The 19,794-nt window shown below is 39.3% G+C and overlaps 9 protein-coding genes and 1 non-coding gene across 10 annotated transcripts; 3 read left to right on the forward strand and 7 right to left on the reverse strand.

Annotated features, from left to right (window-relative positions):
- Positions 1-481: 481 nt before the first annotated feature.
- MNN4 (Mnn4p) lies at positions 482-3,934 on the reverse strand (the record flags this gene model as incomplete). The annotated part of the gene is made up of 1 exon (XM_056223706.1): positions 482-3,934. One exon carries the CDS (start codon positions 3,932-3,934, stop codon positions 482-484), a length of 3,453 nt encoding a protein of 1,150 aa, XP_056077697.1.
- An 816-nt stretch (positions 3,935-4,750) lies between these two features.
- Positions 4,751-6,739, reverse strand: PTK1 (putative serine/threonine protein kinase PTK1; the record flags this gene model as incomplete). The annotated part of the gene is made up of 1 exon (XM_056223707.1): positions 4,751-6,739. One exon carries the CDS (start codon positions 6,737-6,739, stop codon positions 4,751-4,753), a length of 1,989 nt encoding a protein of 662 aa, XP_056077698.1.
- A 493-nt stretch (positions 6,740-7,232) lies between these two features.
- On the reverse strand, positions 7,233-10,364 carry PEX1 (AAA family ATPase peroxin 1; the record flags this gene model as incomplete). The annotated part of the gene is made up of 1 exon (XM_056223708.1): positions 7,233-10,364. One exon carries the CDS (start codon positions 10,362-10,364, stop codon positions 7,233-7,235), a length of 3,132 nt encoding a protein of 1,043 aa, XP_056077699.1.
- A 1,263-nt stretch (positions 10,365-11,627) lies between these two features.
- On the forward strand, positions 11,628-11,701 carry Smki_11.trna2N. The gene has a single exon. It is a non-coding gene; the product is annotated as a tRNA-Asn (tRNA).
- Positions 11,702-11,929: 228 nt separating this feature from the next.
- On the reverse strand, positions 11,930-12,532 carry YKT6 (palmitoyltransferase YKT6; the record flags this gene model as incomplete). Its single annotated transcript, XM_056223710.1, has 1 exon — positions 11,930-12,532. The coding sequence occupies one exon, from the start codon at positions 12,530-12,532 to the stop codon at positions 11,930-11,932; it is 603 nt and encodes a 200-aa protein (XP_056077700.1).
- A 287-nt stretch (positions 12,533-12,819) lies between these two features.
- On the forward strand, positions 12,820-14,040 carry MIA40 (Mia40p; the record flags this gene model as incomplete). Its single annotated transcript, XM_056223711.1, has 1 exon — positions 12,820-14,040. The coding sequence occupies one exon, from the start codon at positions 12,820-12,822 to the stop codon at positions 14,038-14,040; it is 1,221 nt and encodes a 406-aa protein (XP_056077701.1).
- A 200-nt stretch (positions 14,041-14,240) lies between these two features.
- On the reverse strand, positions 14,241-15,629 carry MST1 (threonine--tRNA ligase MST1; the record flags this gene model as incomplete). Its single annotated transcript, XM_056223712.1, has 1 exon — positions 14,241-15,629. The coding sequence occupies one exon, from the start codon at positions 15,627-15,629 to the stop codon at positions 14,241-14,243; it is 1,389 nt and encodes a 462-aa protein (XP_056077702.1).
- Positions 15,630-15,833: 204 nt separating this feature from the next.
- Positions 15,834-16,850, reverse strand: SDS22 (type 1 protein phosphatase-activating protein SDS22; the record flags this gene model as incomplete). The annotated part of the gene is made up of 1 exon (XM_056223713.1): positions 15,834-16,850. The coding sequence occupies one exon, from the start codon at positions 16,848-16,850 to the stop codon at positions 15,834-15,836; it is 1,017 nt and encodes a 338-aa protein (XP_056077703.1).
- Positions 16,851-17,126: 276 nt separating this feature from the next.
- ACP1 (acyl carrier protein) lies at positions 17,127-17,504 on the reverse strand (the record flags this gene model as incomplete). The annotated part of the gene is made up of 1 exon (XM_056223714.1): positions 17,127-17,504. The coding sequence occupies one exon, from the start codon at positions 17,502-17,504 to the stop codon at positions 17,127-17,129; it is 378 nt and encodes a 125-aa protein (XP_056077704.1).
- Positions 17,505-17,996: 492 nt separating this feature from the next.
- Positions 17,997-19,601, forward strand: DPH2 (2-(3-amino-3-carboxypropyl)histidine synthase; the record flags this gene model as incomplete). The annotated part of the gene is made up of 1 exon (XM_056223715.1): positions 17,997-19,601. One exon carries the CDS (start codon positions 17,997-17,999, stop codon positions 19,599-19,601), a length of 1,605 nt encoding a protein of 534 aa, XP_056077705.1.
- Between the last annotated feature and the right edge of the window lie 193 nt (positions 19,602-19,794).

Raw genomic sequence — 19,794 nt, forward strand, 5'->3', positions numbered from 1 at the left:
TAATGACTATGCAGTTTATACACCCAGTGTGTACTTCTTACTATTCTTAGTCTTTCGAAAAGAAAAAGGGGAATAAAACTCAAATGCGGAAAGAATTGATCGGTCACTATGATGAATTATGATCTTCTTTTCCGTTCTTAAGCCTTTTAAGTTTTAATTACAGTTCATACGCTAATCTTGTTTAAACATCTTCAGTACTTAAAGTAGCATCCGGGTAAATGAACTGATATGACTTGAGAAACTCCTCTGCTACAGAATATACAAACAAGTTTAATTTTATGAAGATTATACTTGAATTTAATAGAAAATGTATGTGTTTGATTAATTGCGATGTTGGTGACGTTTCGCTTCCGTTGAGATTATTTGTTACCCATCACTGGTGTCAAAATGCAACGACATGTAATGAAGGCGATAAATATATAATACAACTATAAAATGTGTGTGAAGGCTTTAGGAATGTGTTAAATCATAAATTAGCAACTTAGTTTTGTGCATTATGATTATTCTGTTCCTCTTCCTTCTTCTTCTTTTCTTCCTCTTCCTTCTTCTTCTCTTCCTCTTCCTTCTTCTTCTTTTCTTCCTCTTCTTTCTTCTTCTTCTCTTCCTCTTCTTTCTTCTTCTTTTCTTCCTCTTCTTTCTTCTTCTTCTCTTCCTCTTCTTTCTTCTTCCTCTCTTCCTCTTCTTTCTTCTTCTTCTCTTCCTCCTCTTTCTTTTTCCTCTCTTCTTCTTCTTTCTTCTTCTTCTCTTCCTCTTCTTTCTTCTTCTTCTCTTCTTCCTTTTTCTTCTTCTCTTCCTCTTCTTTCTTCTTCTTTTCCCTCTTCTTTCTTTCTTCAAGCACTTTTAGATACGCATAGTCCTCGTATATAACAATTGGATCCTTATCAAACATTCTAATACCTTTCCTATTAGCATCGGATAAAGTAGGCGCAAAAAGATCTAAACCGTAGGAATTCAAATTCAAAAAGGCGTTACTACTCAAGTTCAGACTCGATCTAAAATCCGCAGGATTTACATCAACATTGCTAGGAAGTTTATAATCAACTGTATTGCCATCTGGAATATTCCCAGTTTCATCAGAAGTGATATTGAAAAGTGAGAAATTCCTATATTTTAGACTGACAGACAAATCGATTATCTTTCCAGCATATTCTTCATGAACTAACTTAGTAACATGTTCTAATGTAGTCTTGTTCATGATATTTGATAAATTTTCCCACATGGCCTTTTCATAAGCGAAAAGGAAGGGATCTTTGGCGGGCGAATTTAGCTTGGGAGCAACATTAATGCGTAATTGATGTAATAGCTTTTTCTTCTCAATAAATGACAAGTTTTGACAATACTGAATTTCCAATTCCTTCTGCCTATAGGCCGTGACGTTAAAAGAATTGTACAAATTAGTAAATACCTCGATAAAGCCAGCTTTTGGGATATTTTTATAAATTAAGCGAACGTCGTCCATGGACAGGTTTTTGAAAGAATACTCAGAGACCTTGTTGGAATCGAAAAGTTTAGACTCAAATTTTGTAGAAGAGATATCTTTCAAGAGGTTTGGATTCCATGAATTGATGCTGGGGATATTTGGATACCACGAATTAATGTTACTGCATTTTTTCAAGTCATTGTAATCAAACCAAAACCTGAATTCGGGCAAGTAGGCTGTATTCTTGTAAGCATCAAATGCATATCTATCAGGTACGTGGTATTCATTCTGCAAACAGTACGTATGTCTGTGAGGAATCAGCGCGGGTACACCATGGAAAACAGTATTGATTAAGGGAGACAATTCTTCAAAGGAGTTAAAATGATTGTTTCTACAGTTATAGAGTTTCAATTTATCATTGAGGAAATATCTTTGCTTCGGGTTCAACTTGTTCTCAATGGTCCCAGACTTGGGCAGCTCCTCCAATTCCTTTTTCAAGAGATTTTTCAGATCATTATTAGAAGAAATCCTTTTATGCTTTTTATTTTCGTCACTGTCAATGTAATCACGTAATTCAGTGATGTTCAGAGTAGCCAAATTGACCAGCCCATCATCCACTTTATCGGGAAAAATAGCGGTTTCACCATCGGATTCTGGGATATTTTTGATGTCCAAATGTTCCTCCTGCAAGCGCTCTTCGATGTACGAGTTCAAGTAATCTCTACTGGGGGCAGAGGTACTAGCTAAACCGGTGATATCAATATAAAGTCCTGTGTCAACGTCAATGAATCTCGCATCAATATTGTTTTTACCGTTACCATTGACTCTTACTGTCAAAGAGTCACTGACGTCAAGGAAGTAACGACCATTACCCTCTCGTGGATCTTCCAGTATTAAAGATTGATTGAAGTACTGGCTGAGCCAATGTAGATGCTTGACGGGCATTTGTAAATCGAAATCATTGTCCCAAGGAAAAGCCATCCCATTGTAAAGATAGCCATACAGTGTACCATGAGACAACCAAGATATGATACCATTGGCCTTTGTAAATTTTTGAAAAGTCCTAATCATCGAATTCAGTCTTGCCTGGTATTCTTGCTTGTCATTGATCAATGTGTCACCATTGAAAAATCTTTTGTCACGGTGGAAGCCCATACCTTTATATTGTTTAACGGCACCAGCTTCATAAAAGAACTTTCTTTGCATTGCAGGACTTACCTTTATGGAGTTTTTCAAACTTTTCAAATAGTTCTCGTTATGTGCGGAAAAATTGTCTGGATCGAGTTTCTTCTGTGACTCCAACTCTTCAATTCTCTTGGATGCATCAAACGAAAAATCTGAAAAGGATAATTCTACCAGATCCTTGTCAAAGGTAGATTTATCAGTTTCTTTGATATCGAGTTTATATAGGGAGTTCGTTTCATGATTGGAGACAAATTTCTGAAAAAGACTGTTGTGGTTGAACACCACGTCCTGGTTCATTTTCTTCTTCTTTTTGTTCGTAGAATTGACGTTATCAGTAATATACTTCTGCAACATACCGGATTGCACCAAGTTCCTAGACTTATCTGTTTGCAAGGGCACCTGGTATGTGGAATTGTCCGATTCAATGATGGAAATGGACAGCGGAGGAGACTGACTGGTTAAGATGTAGTTTCTTGCCTGCAATTGAAAAACTTCTGCCCTGACTTTATCATACAGCTCCATTATCCGGAACTGCGTATTAAATTTCAAATCCTTGGGAGAACCATCCCCGTTTGGGGAAAACAGCTTAGAACAATGCTTTTCTAGTTCCTTTGTGTCCTTGATTCTGTCCTGGTTCCTTGCGGTCTTATACCACATTTTCTTCGCATATTTGTTTCTTTCGTATAGGAACAAAGGTTCGCCGAGTTCCTTCTCAATGGCATCCAAAGACTCTTTATCGAAGGCGGATTGGAAAAGAAAATTGCAAGGTAGAGTGGTGTTTTCAATGGAAATCAATTTATTCAGCTCGTGGAATGTAGTCCAATCATACCAAGAAAAGGGCAGTTTCTCCGGCTTATTTGCGTCATTATTTTGCAGGTGGTTCAGCACAACGGACCACGTCAGACGGGGGTCAAAGTCATAAAACTTCAAGTCGTTGACAGATTCGAGCTTTTTGCTCTTTTGAGGGCCCATCTTTACTATGAGCAGATCTTTTTGTAGTGTATATTCATTCACCCATCTAGGGTCGGTACTGAATTTTAGATTCTCGTATAACGTCTTGGCGAACTGCATCTTACGATCGTTTTTTAGGGACGAAGTCAGGAAACCATACCAAGAGTTGTCATCGCTGTCGATATCGTTGTAATGAGGCAAGTAGCTTGTTCCTTCTTGGAATGCATTATGTTGCCGCGGGTTCGACCAGATGAACGTCACAATGATGATCTGCAGCAGGACGAGTGGGAACAGAATCCGCCTTAATGGGTAGCGTTTGACACGCAGTAAACCAGACAAAAACCGTCTATGGAGTTGCGATGGTTTTGACTGAAGCATACCTAGTTACGTTTCTCTGCGTAGAATTATGAGATTGTTAAGTGGGATGCGAGTATGTCTAGCGGAAGGTAAAGGGAATAGGACAAATTGTGGAAACGTGCTTCTTTAATCTGTTTATTTATTAGTCGAGCTGATATGTTAAAGGAAATGAGGGGGGGGGTGAAAATTAGCTAAAGATATAATTATTCTTAATGACTAGTGATCAGAGAAACGCTATAAAGTATAAAGATTAAGACGGCTCGAGCGCTGATACTGGTTGAAAGCCACGTAAGTAATCGCGTAGTACATTCGAGCCAAGAATTAACGGTTGGCATTTTTTCTTTCTTTTTTTGATTTTTTTTTTTTTTTTCAATTATTAATTTGCATTCCGTAAACTTTAGACTCTAGGGTAGATTGGTTTTAGATGCAGTATGTTCGTCATGGACAAGGAGACTCGGGTGTAAAGGGAGTAAAATCCGAGTGAATAACTAAATAACCGTGCACCACGCCCGTATAGGTAAGCAGAGGGAATTTTGCACCAGTTTTGTTCTTTAACGGTAATTCCACGGAAGACCAACTCCAAACATCATAAGTTAGTGTTTTCTAGCCCGCAGGACCTCTTGGCATTTGAGCAAATCCATGCAAAGAGCAGTACACACTGACGGCAACTAACGCCGCCGCTGAGATTGGCCGGAGCGCTGAAGAAATGAGGAGTAGAAAGGGGAGAACTATTACGTAGTTAACTGTTTGTTGTTCGTAAGATTGTATGTAGTATTTGGGGGAGCGGGAGGGGGGATAAGGATCTTATTTACGGTGTGCTGCACATTCTCGTTAAGTTTAAGTTGACGCCTGAATCTGAGAAGATGCCGCACTAGAGCTAGTAACCAAGCTGCTAGTGATGTTCAGATGGTGATGCACGACAGCCCTATGTGGAGCGGGAGTTGACTTGGGAGTTGCGGGAGTTGCGGGAACTGCGGGAGTTGCGGGAACTGCGGAGGTTTCGTCACTGATCGGTGGGGTTTCTTTAACCGTAAACAGCACCTCCGCGCCAGCGCACGAGCGCGCTGGCGGCGGCGGCGGCTGTGCTGCCGCTGGTGCTGGCTCCGGTGCCGGTGCCATCATGGAAGGATGGGCGGCTATATCGACCATTGACCTAATGGGGACACGGGTCTTCAGAAAAGGATTTGAGGTGGGTGTAGTTGTCGCAACGTCTGTAGTGATATGGAACCCACGTAGATTCTCATACGTTGTGGTCTTGATAATAGGTTTCTTGCACACAAACTCGTCGTCAGCATCTACACACGTTTCGATGCCCTGGAACCACGGATCTTCAAATAAATCGTCCATGGTGTAGCGAGTGGAGGCTTCCGGGTCGGCGAGGCGCCACGCCACGCGGGACGCATGGCCATTCTTGAAGTTTCTAGCCAAGTGATACTCCATTCCCGGCCCCGGGCGGTGGTTACCGCGATCGCGAAACCCGCGGTTATGAAGGCGAATGAAGTTTTCATATGCGTCACAGTAATCGCGGAAGCCAGTGTCACAGCTGCATGACTCTAGGAATGGAATAACATTGTTGACGAGGGTCATGAGGATGATGCCTAGGCCGTAGCAATCCAGAGCACGTGGGTCGTACGGCTGCTGCAACTCTGTGCCATAGTGTTTCTTAACGTCGTAGTACATCACCTCTGGAGGCGCGTACGGTGGCGAGCCAATCATTCCCGCGCACTTTTTAATGGGGCTTGACAAGTCGTGTGGATCTGTGTGGTACCAGTCTGAAATACCGAAATCTGTCAGCTTACACACGCCTTCCGGGGATAAAAGCACATTTTCAGGTTTCAAGTCACGATGGGCGATGCCCTGGTCATGACAGAATTTGACGCCACGCGCTACCTGTTTGAAGATGCAGTACTTCTCCACAAGGGCGACATTTCGCCACCCGGATTTTTGGATCATCGCAAAGAGATCTCGTAGGCCAAGCTCCATGATGAACCCCCACCCGCGAGTGATGTACACGGTGGTGGGCACCTTGACCAAGAGGAAGGTGTTTGTGATGTGGACGTGGTGACTTAAGTGCTTTGCGATGATGAATTCTTTCGAACAACGCTTGTAGAACTTCTCCGGCGTTTCATTGTAGATCATGTTTAGCTTCTTTAGAGCGAATACATCCTTCTTGCGGTACTTAGAACGGATTTTGCGCACTTCGCACGAGCCACCCCATCCGATGGTTTTGTTCTCGTCATCAAAGACGAAGTTGTCGCTAAATTGTACGCTCGCCTCCTTTATCTCGTCTGGTAGATACTCGTTCGGGTCGACGATCGGGATCGGCAGCATGCGGATGTTCGAATCCCCGTCGTGAAGGTAGAATCCCAAATCAGGGTCCTTTTTCGTAGTAGTGGAGGAAGACGATAGCGATGTACTCGGTGTTGAGACACCGTATGGGTTATACACCATGCGTTCGTTGCTGAACTTGGAGTTTGAGGCATTACGCGAAGTGGAGGAATGCCTGTTCCCTCTTGATATGGATATACCGGCGCTACCCGGGCGTAGAATTTTGTGTGAGATAGGCGACGAAGAGCTGTTGTTGTTGGTTGTGTGAACAAAGGAGTTTGCACGGCGGGAGGTCTTTAATGAGCTCGGCAGTTTCGAACTGGGGGATTCGGTTTTGTTTGTACTTGGGGAGTGGAAACTTGGAGGTACGGAGGCCTTTTTTTTCAGTTTATGCTCATGGTTAGAGCTCAACAGCTTCTTGCCGAAAAACTTCAATGCTGATACTGAGGAAATTGGTTGTTGGGATATCTTGGTAGAATGATTGTGGGAGGCTGTCATTGGTTTACGATGCGACTCGATGTGAATGTTTGCGTAGAAGAAGAAAAAATGGTCTATATGCTGATGCTCAATATATTTGGTTTTAGACAGTGCTTATAAGTACATGAAGGCTTGTTTCCAGCGGTATACGGTCGAAAAATGTATATATACTTCTTCAGAATAGACTTCTGCAGGAGAAAAAGGAGAAAGGAAAATGGAAACGTGGGTATGGGCTTAAAGCAACTAGCAAACTGCAGCAGACATGCGTGTTATGTATGCAACCCCGGATTTCTTTCAATTCATCTGAACCTTGCTTCTCCTTTACCGTGGCAATATTTTCGGGTTTTTCATTCTCACCCCAAGCAAAAAAAATGTGTTATGTAATTTCACCATTATTTTTTCCGTCGTGCGTGCTTTGGTGTGATACAATAGGGTTATGTCGCGTATAAGCTAAGGTGCGCCGCAGAACATCCTTTAAGGGAAACGTGTTTGTTCCTTTTATTTTCTCTTTCTTTCACATTAGGGAGAGCCGGCTGCCGATGTCAATGGAATTCTCACCATTTGGCATCTCACCATCTCTATCCTGCTGAAACCTGTCGTAAATTTCCCTTAATTTGACCAATTCACTCGTTGAAATGCTAGGCTTCGTCTCTTGACATGCCTCTATCAAATCGTTTATTGTGACCACAGCTGTTCGCTTGGAGGCATGCGAAATGGTTGTATTCATTTCGTGCACCACATCTTGCTGCAGGAGCGTTCTTAGCCGTAGCCTGTTTTCTTCTTTGTGTCCGTTCTCGTTAATTATAAAGTACTCTATGCCGTTGTTTGCCGATATCACTTCGGGTTCCCCTGCAGTAGACAACCATCTGTGTACAGATTTCAAATATGCATTATAGCAGAGACCTTGTAAGTCAGCACCAGAAAATCCAGCCGTCTTTTCAGCGATCAATTTTAAATCTGTATTGTCTTCTAATGCAAACTTTTTCAATCCCGTATCCTTGTCTCGGGAATTGACCACAGTTTGCAAAATATCTAGCCTTTCTGATTCAGTTGGTATATCACAAATCACACTTTTGTCCAATCTCCCCGGCCTCAGCAATGCGCTATCGATTAAGTCGGGCCTACTTGTAGCCGCTAAAATATACACACCATCAAGGCCTTCAGCACCATCCATTTGAGTCAATAATTGATTGACTACACGGTCTGTGACACCAGTGGAATCATGACCTCTCTTCGGTGCAATAGAATCAAATTCATCAAAAAAAAGAATACAAGGTTTGACAGACTGTGCTCTTTCAAACAAATCTCTAATATTTTGTTCACTAGCACCTATAAACTTGTTTAAAACTTCGGGTCCCTTGACGGAAATAAAGTTCAGCCCACATTGTTGTGCTACGGCACTCGCCAAGAGCGTCTTACCACAGCCAGGATACCCATACAGTAGAATTCCGGATCTTAGTCTTAAAGGACAATTGGCGAAAATAGGCTCATATTTTGTTGGCCACTCTAAGGTTTCGAGGAGAATTTTTTTAGCATTAGCCAATGCACCAATATCCCCCCATTTAATGTTGGTTTCTTTGGTTAGCTTCACTCCACGCAGCGCAGAAGGTGTAAACCCTCCAAGAGATTTCAAGAAAAACTCTCTCGTTACTACATTATTACAATCTTTCTGTAACTGTAAATCGTAGAACATCTTCTCTGTAAATATTTTCAAGTCCAAAGGTGAAAATCCTTCTGTCTCTAATGACAAATCATTGAATTGCACGTCTCGATTTAATTTCATGACTGTATTCTTCGAAAAAAAATACTCCAATAAATTTTCTCTTGCTAGTTTGTCAGGTGCTCTGAGAGTCCAACATTTAGAAACAAAATGCTTATCAAATAATAACGAATTTATATGAGTTTTCTCCTTACCTGAAAATAAAACTCTGATGCATCTGTTATCCTTACTAAACATTTTCTCCACCTGAGTAATGAAAAAATTCAAGAGTTTACTTGCATTATCCCATTGACCACTGTTGGGTTGTTCTTCTTCATTAGATGTAGGTTTGCCAAATAGACTTTCAACATTATCTAGCACAATCAGAGAAGGACCATACCAATAACAGAAAGAGCACCATTCCATAATCAATCTTTGCATTTTATCCAAATTTGATGTCTCGTGCAATGTATCACAATCTTCATATTTGACAAAAATGTGATGTTCCTTTTTGACTTCATCCATGAGCTCTTTTAATAATATTGTCTTTCCCATACCTTGCTTCCCGTCTAATATAATTGCCGGTGAGGCAATGACGGGTGATGTTAAATAATCCACCATTTCCTGCTTGATATTATTCACAGTAATAAAATGATCTTCAACCCCATTAGTGCAAGTAACTTTATCATTTTCTTCAATGTAATATGCCTTAGATAGATACCCTTCAAAAAGTTTTTTAGCTTCTTCTTTTTCCATTTGTTTTATTTCCCATTGGACAGAATCCTTGGGTGTCTTATTCAAGTCAAGTAATTTTTGCACAGATTTCCCCTTTCTTATTTCAATCATAATTTGTTCTTTTGGAAGTATTAAGTTATTAGTCAACAAGCTTCCCTTCAACAAATCTCGGTAGCTTTTCTCACTCTTTGAAGAAAAGTCTTTACCAAAATACTTGATAATGACTTTTACATTTTCTCCAGGTATCATACTTGTTTGACATATTTGTAAAAACTCTAACTTCATTTTAGCCCCATTAGTTGGATGTGCAAAAAATGCCTCCCAAAGGTATGAACTCAAGCAGATATGATTTTCAGGTACCAGACTATTACATTTAATAGAAACGCCAATCTTTTTTGGCAGAACATCAACTGTTTTGTTATCCGAATCGCTTTTCTTTAATTGTCTTAAACTGCACTGTATGATGGAAAGGTAGCCTTTTTGAGATGGTAATAGCACTCCATTATTAACATATACAACAAAAGGTTTCTTTTTAGTGCAGTCGACTTCACATATAGTACTTCTCAATACCACCTTTTTTATAATTTGGTATGTATCACTTTTCAACATGTTGTCATCATTGTGGGCATGCTCAACTTTCATGAAACGTGTTTTATTAACTTTTGGTGCTACGACAACTAACGAGCCATCTGTAAGTCTCGCAGAGGTTAATGATGGTACCACTTTGTCAATTTTAAATTTTGTTACAATGCCTTCTAGATAGCAAATTAGAGTTTCACCGGGAGTAACGATACGAGTTTGGTGTAAAATCTCACCATTTTGAAACTTCATAGCGTTGGAATCAATTATCTCCCAATCATCACTTGTCTCCGGTATAACATATACTTCTGTGGCTAAACGTGTTTGGTCATATCGCTCGATGTATAAGTCTACCAATGGAAACTTCTGATTAATGTCATATACAGAGGCTAGTATAGGATTGATTAGGACAGTGTTCTCATTTGACCCAGAGTCATGACCATCCCAACCAAGATGAACAATGGGTGTGTCCGAATTATGAAAGTGAACTCCTATACCGAATTCTTGGATTGCATAATCTGTCGATTCCAGTACGTTTATAATTGAATGCGGTAATCTTAAAAAGTTTCCTGTTATGGAATTAGAGAACTGAATTTTCAAATTCTCAAATTTCAAACTCTTTGTAGCTGTCATCTGAAAGAGCAGTTCCTCGGCCGTCTCTTATTGTTGTCTTTTCTTCCAATCCCTTCCTCATAAGAAATTACACGATGACTTGATTCGGAGAAATATCTCGGACCTTTATAATTGCGGCTACACAGAAGAAGATATGGCGATGACCGTCGGGTTTAAGACAATCACGTACAGCTAGTTAATTGAAAGAGGTGAGTGATTACATTACATTGAGCAATGAATGTGTTCACTTGCGTTAATTGAATAGATTTTTTTTTCTGTATTAGCTTTGTATTTTCCTCGTCCATAGGAAAAAGTCAAGGAGAGACGTACAAAGGCTTCATACTAGAGAAGCGTTAGAGTGTTGAAATGTTGGAATAGGAACCGACTGTCATCCACTAACTGAGGATGGGGTGAATTTTGAGATAATTGTTGGGATTCCATTGTTGATAAAGACAATATTATTAGATATATAGAATATACTAAAAGTTATCCTCGAGAATATAGGAATCCAATAAATGGAACTCGTAATTCTACCTAATTCTGTATGTATTTTTATTGCCATTTTATATGTTGTCAGTCATTATCCTATTACCTTATCAATCCTTGCATTTCAGCTTCCTCTAACTTTGATGACAGCTTCTCATAACTTATGTCATCTTCTAACACCGTATATGATAATGTACTAGTAGTTGATAGACGATAGTTGATTTTCATTCCAACATTAATTAGTAACCGTATTACTAGTATACAACGTGTTAGAAAATGTGATAAATATTAAGAAATAGTTATCGACTCTTGTAGAAGCTGAGATGCAAAAATTTGAAAAAAACTAATCAAATAATTAGACAAAAACATAAAAAATAGAATAGAGGAAATTAATAGAATACCTAGGTTAATATGTTATCTCCACAAACGAAACAATGTTGTATCTTAAGATGAGATACGCCAGTATGACAATACATCATTCTAAACGTTCATAAAACACATATGAAACAATCTTATAACGAAACGAACAGATTGAACAACATAAGGTAAAACTCTGCTTTTCCGAGCTGAACTAATCAAATGTATAAATACCTGAACAATTAGTTAGATCCGAGATTCCGCGCTTTCACTACTTAGTATAAACCATATCTTATATAATATATAGGACAAGTAACATCCCGTGAATTAAGTTGATAAGTCGTTTTGACAATAAGTTACTTCCCTAAGATAGTATATTAGGATTGTCAAGACATCCCGGTATTACTCGAGCCCGTAATACAACAAACAACGTAATAAAAAGACTCCATGGCCAAGTTGGTTAAGGCGTGCGACTGTTAATCGCAAGATCGTGAGTTCAACCCTCACTGGGGTCGTTTATTTTATTTTTTGTTTTTTCAGAACGCCATAAAAAATTGATGTTTCCGGTCTAAATCAGCCTTTGACTAAAAACAATTAGTAAGTTCGATGCTTATATATTATTCTTTAAACAATTCATTTGATTTAGTAGTAATTTTTCTTACTGTTGTCATTGACACTTAACTTAGACTGAGAAAATGGAGAGACCTACTACGCCGAATAGTAGTGTTCTGTATGGAACTCATCTACATTATGATACAACATGAATTGGACTTTTTAGCTTGCTTATAAAACATTTTAGAGCTTGCCGTCAACGATTCTGATTTGTCCACCAAATTATCTAACTTTTCACCTCTTTGCAAAACGTTTTCAATGGTCTTGTGCAAAACGATTTTGGTCTCATCCAGTTCCTGTTGAACTTTCATGATAGCATCAGCCTGTGAAGGATCTTGATATTTACTAATATATGTGTCCAGTTGTTTCATTTTCAACGAATCATTGGTCTCAGTCACGTCTGCCCATTCCTCCTTAGGATGTGCCACCAAGTATTCATCCAATATTTTATTTAGCAGTGTGTATGCTGGTCTGACAGGGTATTCTTTGTCAGTGATCAAAACACCACAAATGCCCTCACTCCTCGCATAAACGTGTCCAATATAATTACCTTCCTCTATACTTTGTCTTTGTCCAGCACCTGTTCTAGAAGCGACCGTCTCAGCAAAAAAAGTCATAAACTGGCCAACACTAGATCTCTCAAAGAAACCAAACTGGGATAAATCTTTGACTTCACTTAATTCTAGGGCCTTCTCTACGCCAGAGCGAAATACACCTATGTAATAGATTCTCATTTTCCAGAATAGTTTATTTAATAGTATGCAAAGCTTCGCCGACACCCTGACCTTGTCTATTTCTATGAAGGAGTGCCACAGATTCAATTCATTGTTCATGTTGATATCTATTGTACTTGTTCTTTGATTGCATGGCAAGCCAATCGTTCTGCACGGTACGCCACCCAATAAGAAAAAAAAGGGAAAAGGAGCGGAATATGGGTTGAAAACATCGACTGTTGAAGCTTTTGATTGACTATTTACATCTGGAAATCGTCGTGATCCAAAGAGTGTGTATTATTCGCACCATGCTTCGCAATTTAGTTGTCAGGAATGCGTGCAGAAACAGGCCGTCAATTCAAGTGGCAAGAGGGCTATGCCGACACCAAACAAGACGTCTCATGGCTTCATCGCCTCAATTTGGTAGAAACTATGACTCCAAACAAGACAAGACAGCAGGCTTCATAATGGGGATTTTGTCCATGGCCGGTGCTTTATACTTTATTACTCCTAATAGGAAACCTCTATTTGCTTCAAGGAAGAAAGAATCCGATAAAACCGCAGAGGAAGAACTCTCCAGTGGTGATGAGAAATCGCCAGACAATGAAGAGGAAGAAGGCAGTAAGAATGATGAAAGTGAACTTGACGCTCAATTAAGTAGTGATAAGATCGGTGCCTCAAAGGTGGCTGAAGATGGTGAACTGGTTGTTCTGGCGGAGAAAGATGAAAAGGTAGCCGGAAATATCGAGTCTGATGAATCGAAAGTCAACACAGCATCGAAAGATGATGAACAGTTGAAAAATGATGACCAATCTGATGAAAGGAATGTGTCATCGGATGAAGAAACGAGCAAAAGTTTAAGTGCTGATAACTCGGAAGAGAACACCAATGGTGATTCGAATGACAGCGATACTAGGTCTCCTGAACAAAAGGATTTTAAACTCCCAGATGAAGAGAAACCAGACGAGGGGCAATTTGATAAGGAAGTCACTTCAAGTGTTAGTGAAGAGGACTTACCTACGAAAAGAAATCAAAGTGATCCGGAAAATATTAGTAAGCAATCTGAATCTCACGATGAAGATAAAGAAGCATTAAGAAAGCAAGAGGAAAAACAAATGGGTCCTACCGAAGAAGAGGTTCAACATGAAGGTGCATATAACCCGGATACTGGAGAGATTAATTGGGATTGTCCTTGTTTAGGGGGGATGGCCCATGGTCCTTGTGGTGAGGAGTTTAAATCTGCATTTTCGTGCTTTGTCTATTCTGAAGCTGAACCAAAGGGAATTGATTGTGTCGAAAAGTTTCAACATATGCAAGACTGTTTCAGAAAGTACCCCGAGCATTACGAGGAGCAATTAAAAGAAACATCTGACGGTGAGGAATCGCAAGATAAAGCAAAAGTCAACACTATAGAATCGGCGCCAAATGTATCGAACGCAAAAGAAAATGCTGCAAAAAAGGCAGATCAGTCAGACGTTAAAAAAGAACCATTAAATGAACATCCTGAATCTCAAGAATCACCAAGGTAATAGTATAAAAGTATAAAATATGGTACATGTAAATACAGTAATATTATCTTAGTTTATTGACTACATATGGTATAATCTAGTCAAGATATACATGAGTTAATGCATGGGTGGAATGAGTGGGTCTTTCCTTTGTAGCAGGCCTAGCTTGAATAGTATGCATCGTTTTTATATATACATGAGAATTCTCTGAATATTTTGTGTTACTTGTAGTTTTTCTCCAGGTCGATAAATTTATCCCAAATTTGGGACATAGTAAGTTTTTCGAAACTTTTCCTGTTATCGCGCTCTCGAATGTTGTATTTCTGTAGCTCTACTTCCTCATCACCCACAATAATTAAAAAAGAATAGTTTTTCAAAATTGCGGACTTGATCCTGTATCCTACAGGTTCGTTTCTTGTATCAAGATCAACATTAAAATGCCAATCGTTCAAAGTAACAGGTTCCATGTCATTTGCCTTTTCTTCGTTGCGTAATTTTTTTTGCAAAGAGCTGCACATGTTTAGTTGTTGAACATTTTTGGTATTAACAGGAATTATTATAGCCTGGTAAGGATTTAGCCAAAATGGCCAACGACCCTCATTAGAATCTATCAGTAAGGCCATAAATCTTTCAATAGAACCAAAAGTAGCTCTATGTATCATAATTGGCCTCTTGTACGAATTATCTTGATCTTTAAATTTCAAATCGAATCTCTCAGGTAATTGAAAATCTAACTGAATAGTAGCAACTTGATGAGTTTTGCCTAGATGATCGGTTAACATTATGTCCAACTTGGGACCGTAGAATGCACCATCACCAGGGTTCGACTTCCATGGTTTGTCTGATTCTTCTAAAATTTCCTTGAGCACTTTTTCAGCATGATTCCAAACTTTCTCATCTCCAATGAAATGACTCGGCCTTGTAGAAAAGTTTATAAAATAGTTGTTATTTGTTCCAGTGTCACCTTTAGAAAAAGAAAAAATCTTGTTGTAAACTATATCGATCAGTTTTAAAGAATTGAAAATTTCTGACTTGACCTGGGAAAGAGCACAAAAGATATGACCGTCATCTTGATGAAACTTTCTTAATCTAGTCAAGCCTGATAATGCACCAGAAGCTTCGTTTCTATGTAGTGGTGAAAAATCAGAGAAGCGCAGGGGAAGTTCGTTATACGATCTATCTTTTTTGCCGAAGATAAGGCAGTGGCCCGGACAGTTCATTGGTTTTAAACCATATTCCTCCTTTTCTTCATCAGTAGTTTCCACTTTAAACATGTCATCAGAGTAGTTTTCCCAATGGCCAGATTTTTCCCAAAGAGTTTTTTTATAGATCAAAGGTGTTATTACCTCATTGAAGCCAAATTTAAATTTTTGTTGTAACTTCATAAATTCTATCAATTTGTTGAAAATCTTAGCACCATTGGGAAGAAAGAACATAGATCCAGGGGATAAAGGATCTGTCATGAAAAGATTCTGTCTTTGAGATACAATAGCTGTCATAGTAGCCGGCGTTGCCGACGAAGCGTTCTTAGCGGTCTTTTGGGTAGAATATAAAACCCGATCCCAAGAAGTATTACGAGGATAACGACATCCTAAAAGTTGTCTCCTCATATTATGCGGCAAAAGAGCGTGTACTTGCTGTTGTTTATCTGTTTCTTGATGTGATTATGCCACTTTTTTTTTATGCTCGAGGCTTTTAAGGGCGAATTCAGCTAATTTGTTTTCGTTTTTTTCGTCGAAGGGACAAAAAACTAGTTATATATATAATATATACACACATATAAATGGATAAAGATAATAATGTCTTGCATAAGATTAGCCTCTTATGTATGTTGCATCGATTTTCTGTAAAGATGAGGGCAAATTCATGGTTAGTTTTCTTCTGTAGGAAGTCTTGTTTTCCAATTGTATGGGGTTCCCTTCCAAATAAATAGTCTCTAGGCACGATAGATTGGACAAATTTTCGCCTAAGCTCTCAAATGATTGATCTATCTTGTTAAACGACGCCCATATATCAGTCAAATCGGGCAGATGATTCAAGTTCTCTAGGGAGGTAATTTTATTCGATGTAATATCCAAAGTAGTTAGTTTGAGATTTTTCTCTAAACCCTCAATCTTCGTAATAAAATTGTGTGATAGATAAAGCTCCTCCAAATTAGTTAATTCTTCTAAATTTTCAATTTTTTTCAATTTGTTAGACTGGATGGATAGGATCTTCAGATTTTTTAAAGGATGCAGATTAATTAATCTTGGTATGGAGTTTTTACCTAACCAGATCTCTTCTAGGTTTGAAAGGCCTTCAAAAGAGCTGGGTTCGATGGAGTGGATTTTATTACCACCCAGCTCTAGATTCTTCAGCGAATTCAAAGTGGAGAGATTTTCAATTTTGGAAATGCTGTTCTGCACAAAGTATAGATTTTCCAGTTCAGTCAAATTTTCCAAATTTTTGATATGCTTGATCTTGTTAAAGGATAAGTCTAGAGACGTTAATTTGGTGAGCTTGCTAATGTTAGAAGAAATGTGTTTAATCTTGTTATCGTAAAAATCCAGGTCAACAATCTTGTCATGAGGCAAAACTTCCACTTCGCTTATACTTTCGATCAAGTTCTGTCTCAGGCATAGTTGTCTCAGATTTTTAAATCTGTAAAGGTTCAGATCTTCTAACGATTTAATTTTAAGATGGACCAAATCGATCACTTCTATATCTTCTGGCAGATCCTGCGTCAATTCTGAATCTGCACTAATGAAATCAAGATTTGTGTCATCCAAGACCTCAATCTTCCGTACTTCTTCTTTTCCTTCAGTAGCTTTGTTAACAGAAGCTTTGTCCATGGTAATGATTAGGTGGTGTTCGGTTTTCTGTGCTTTCTTGCTTATTCATTCGTAAGCATTCACCCATATTTTATTTTTTCAACAGTACTTAATATAAACAATTCGGGGCCAAAATAGCTGACTACGAGAAAAAAGGGAGGAAGGAGTAGAGTATAGTATTAACAGGGCTGGTTATATATATATATATATACGGGTCAATTGATCTATTCATGTACGTACGAATATAATTTAACATGGAGGTGACACGATATAATATAATAGAGCGATGGTGAACACTTAATTTGCGTCAGGGTTGGAAGCAATATAATCGACAGTTTCACCAACGCTTCTCAAATCATCAGCCACTTTATCTGGGATTTCGATGTCAAATTCTTCTTCAATGGCTACGAGCAGCTCGACAGTGTCTAAGGAGTCTAACCCCAAGTCTTTGTGAAATTGAGTATCGCTAGAGATCTGCTTATTGGCAATGGTGGGAGAGTTCTTGTCAAAGGCCTTAATGACATCAATAACCCTCTGAGAAACCTGATCTTTGCTCAAATTGGCAGAGTAGAACCTTTGTGCGAGTATGGTGTTAGCAATAACGGGGCGGCCCATCATAGTACGATACGCAGAAGGTGCGATGCGAGAAGAAATGCGGCAAACTGATCTAAACATGGCAAGACGGGTGCAGTACAGTATTGTGCTGTTTGTAGTGATGGCACTGTTCGTGTGAATATCTTACTATTTCTCCGTCATCATCACCTTCTTCTTTTATTCAAAATTCGTTCGAAGGGGCGAAGAATGAGCAGTTGACAAATGATGTCTCCTCCGTTGAACGTGATCTATCACGTGACTATATCAAAACGTTACGTGTTTACTCAGAAGTATTGTACTAGAAACAGTGAAATGTTGATAGCATTTTAAAATATTGGTAAATCGTGCTAGGTACTGTTCTGAATTTCAAGGGTTCGTTTAAGTATGCTGATAGGTTAAAATTTGTATATTTGTTTGCATTTCGTTGTTTCTTTCTTCTTCCTTTTCTTTTTTTCAGTGCGAAGCTCATCGCAGAAAGAAGGTAAAAAGACTAATTACTAGGTAAAAAAACTAAAAATGTATTCGTGAAAAATTTCATGATGGCAACATTAGAAGAGCATAGAAACCTTTAGGATGGAAGTTGCACCGGCATTGTCGACTACTCAGTCGGATATTACATTTCAGAAGGTAGACGGGCGCGAAATTGATAGGTCTTCGTATTTGGGCCCCGATTACAATAGCGATGAGCTCATGCAACTTGTCTCAACTTATTATAATGTCGAGGCTCTTGTGGAATACTTGAAACAACACCAGGGGTACCAAAGTGTAACTCTGCAATTTCCTGATGATCTGATCAAAGACTCTTCGATGATCATAAGGTCGCTGCAATCGAGATTTGACAACGAGACAACTAAGTTTTGGGTTTTAGCGGACACAGCGTACAGTGCATGCTGTGTAGACGAGGTTGCTGCTGAACACGTTCACGCAAACGTGGTTGTCCATTTTGGTGATGCGTGTTTGAACGCTATCCAAAACTTGCCCGTGGTTTACTCGTTCGGAACTCCATTTTTGGATTTACCATTAGTGGTGGAGAACTTCCAGAGGGCATTTCCGGATCTTTCCTCAAAAATATGTTTGATGGCAAACGCTCCATTTTCTAAGCATCTAGCAAAGCTGTACAGTATTTTAAAGTGCGATCTACACTACAAAAATATCATATATTCTCAAATAAACACTCGTATGGCAGAGGATGAGTGCGTAACTATACTTGATACCTTCCATGTTCCTGAAGATGTAGTTCAAGTAGGTACATTTGGAAGCAATAGCGTCCTATTTGGACAATATGGAAAAACCGAAAGCATCGTGTCCGAAGAGTACCATCTTTTCCATTTGACCACTCCGCAGGAACCCAGATTACTGTATCTATCCACAATGTTCGAATCAATTCATATCTTCGATCCAGCCTTATCTGGTCTGGTTACAGGACCCTTTCCCTCTCTAATGAGGCGTTACAAGTACATGCATGTAGCAAGGACAGCGGGTTGCATAGGTATCCTGGTTAACACACTGTCGCTACGCAACACCAGAGAAACCATTAATGAACTGGTTAAACTTATCAAAGCTCGTGAGAAGAAGCATTACTTGTTCGTTGTTGGGAAGCCAAACGTGGCCAAACTGGCCAACTTTGAAGACATTGATATTTGGTGCATCCTCGGTTGTAGTCAAAGTGGTATTATCGTTGACCAATTCAACGAGTTTTACAAGCCTATCATTACACCCTACGAACTGAACTTGGCTTTGAGTGAAGAGGTCACTTGGACCGGAAAATGGGTTGTGGACTTTAAAGACGCCATTGATGAAATTGAGCAGAATTTGGATGGAGACGAAGTCGTTTCTGCTAGTGCTGCTGCCGATGAGCCAGAGTTTGATGTAGTTACAGGAAGATATACTAGCATGTCAAGACCACTGCGAGCGCTAACGCACGTGGAGTTGGAGACGGCTGACGACAACGATTCCAAACAACTAACTACAAAACATACCGCTTCAGGTGCTGTCATCAAAGGCACTGTCTCTACTTCAGCATCTGCACTACAAAATCGTTCGTGGAAGGGTCTGGGAAGTGACTTCGACTCCATTGAGGTTGATGATACTGGCGCCGATATAGAAGAAGGTATTTCTGGAGTTGCACGTGGATATGGGTTCGATCGCGAAGACGCTATAAACAAGGCGAACAAGTAACTCTTACGGTTCATCTTTGATTTACTATTTAAACTTCAGAATTCTAACGAATTTTCAACTTATAAACTATTTAATAATACCACAATGATACTCTTTCTATTAAAAGCCTTTAAGAATAACCGCCAAGAATCTTGAATATTGAGTTCCCGTGTGGCATGATTGAACCGACGTCCGGGTACTCTCCCATAAAACA

This window comes from Saccharomyces mikatae (assembly GCF_947241705.1).
Source record: "Saccharomyces mikatae IFO 1815 strain IFO1815 genome assembly, chromosome: 11".
Taxonomy (NCBI): Eukaryota; Fungi; Ascomycota; class Saccharomycetes; order Saccharomycetales; family Saccharomycetaceae; genus Saccharomyces; species Saccharomyces mikatae.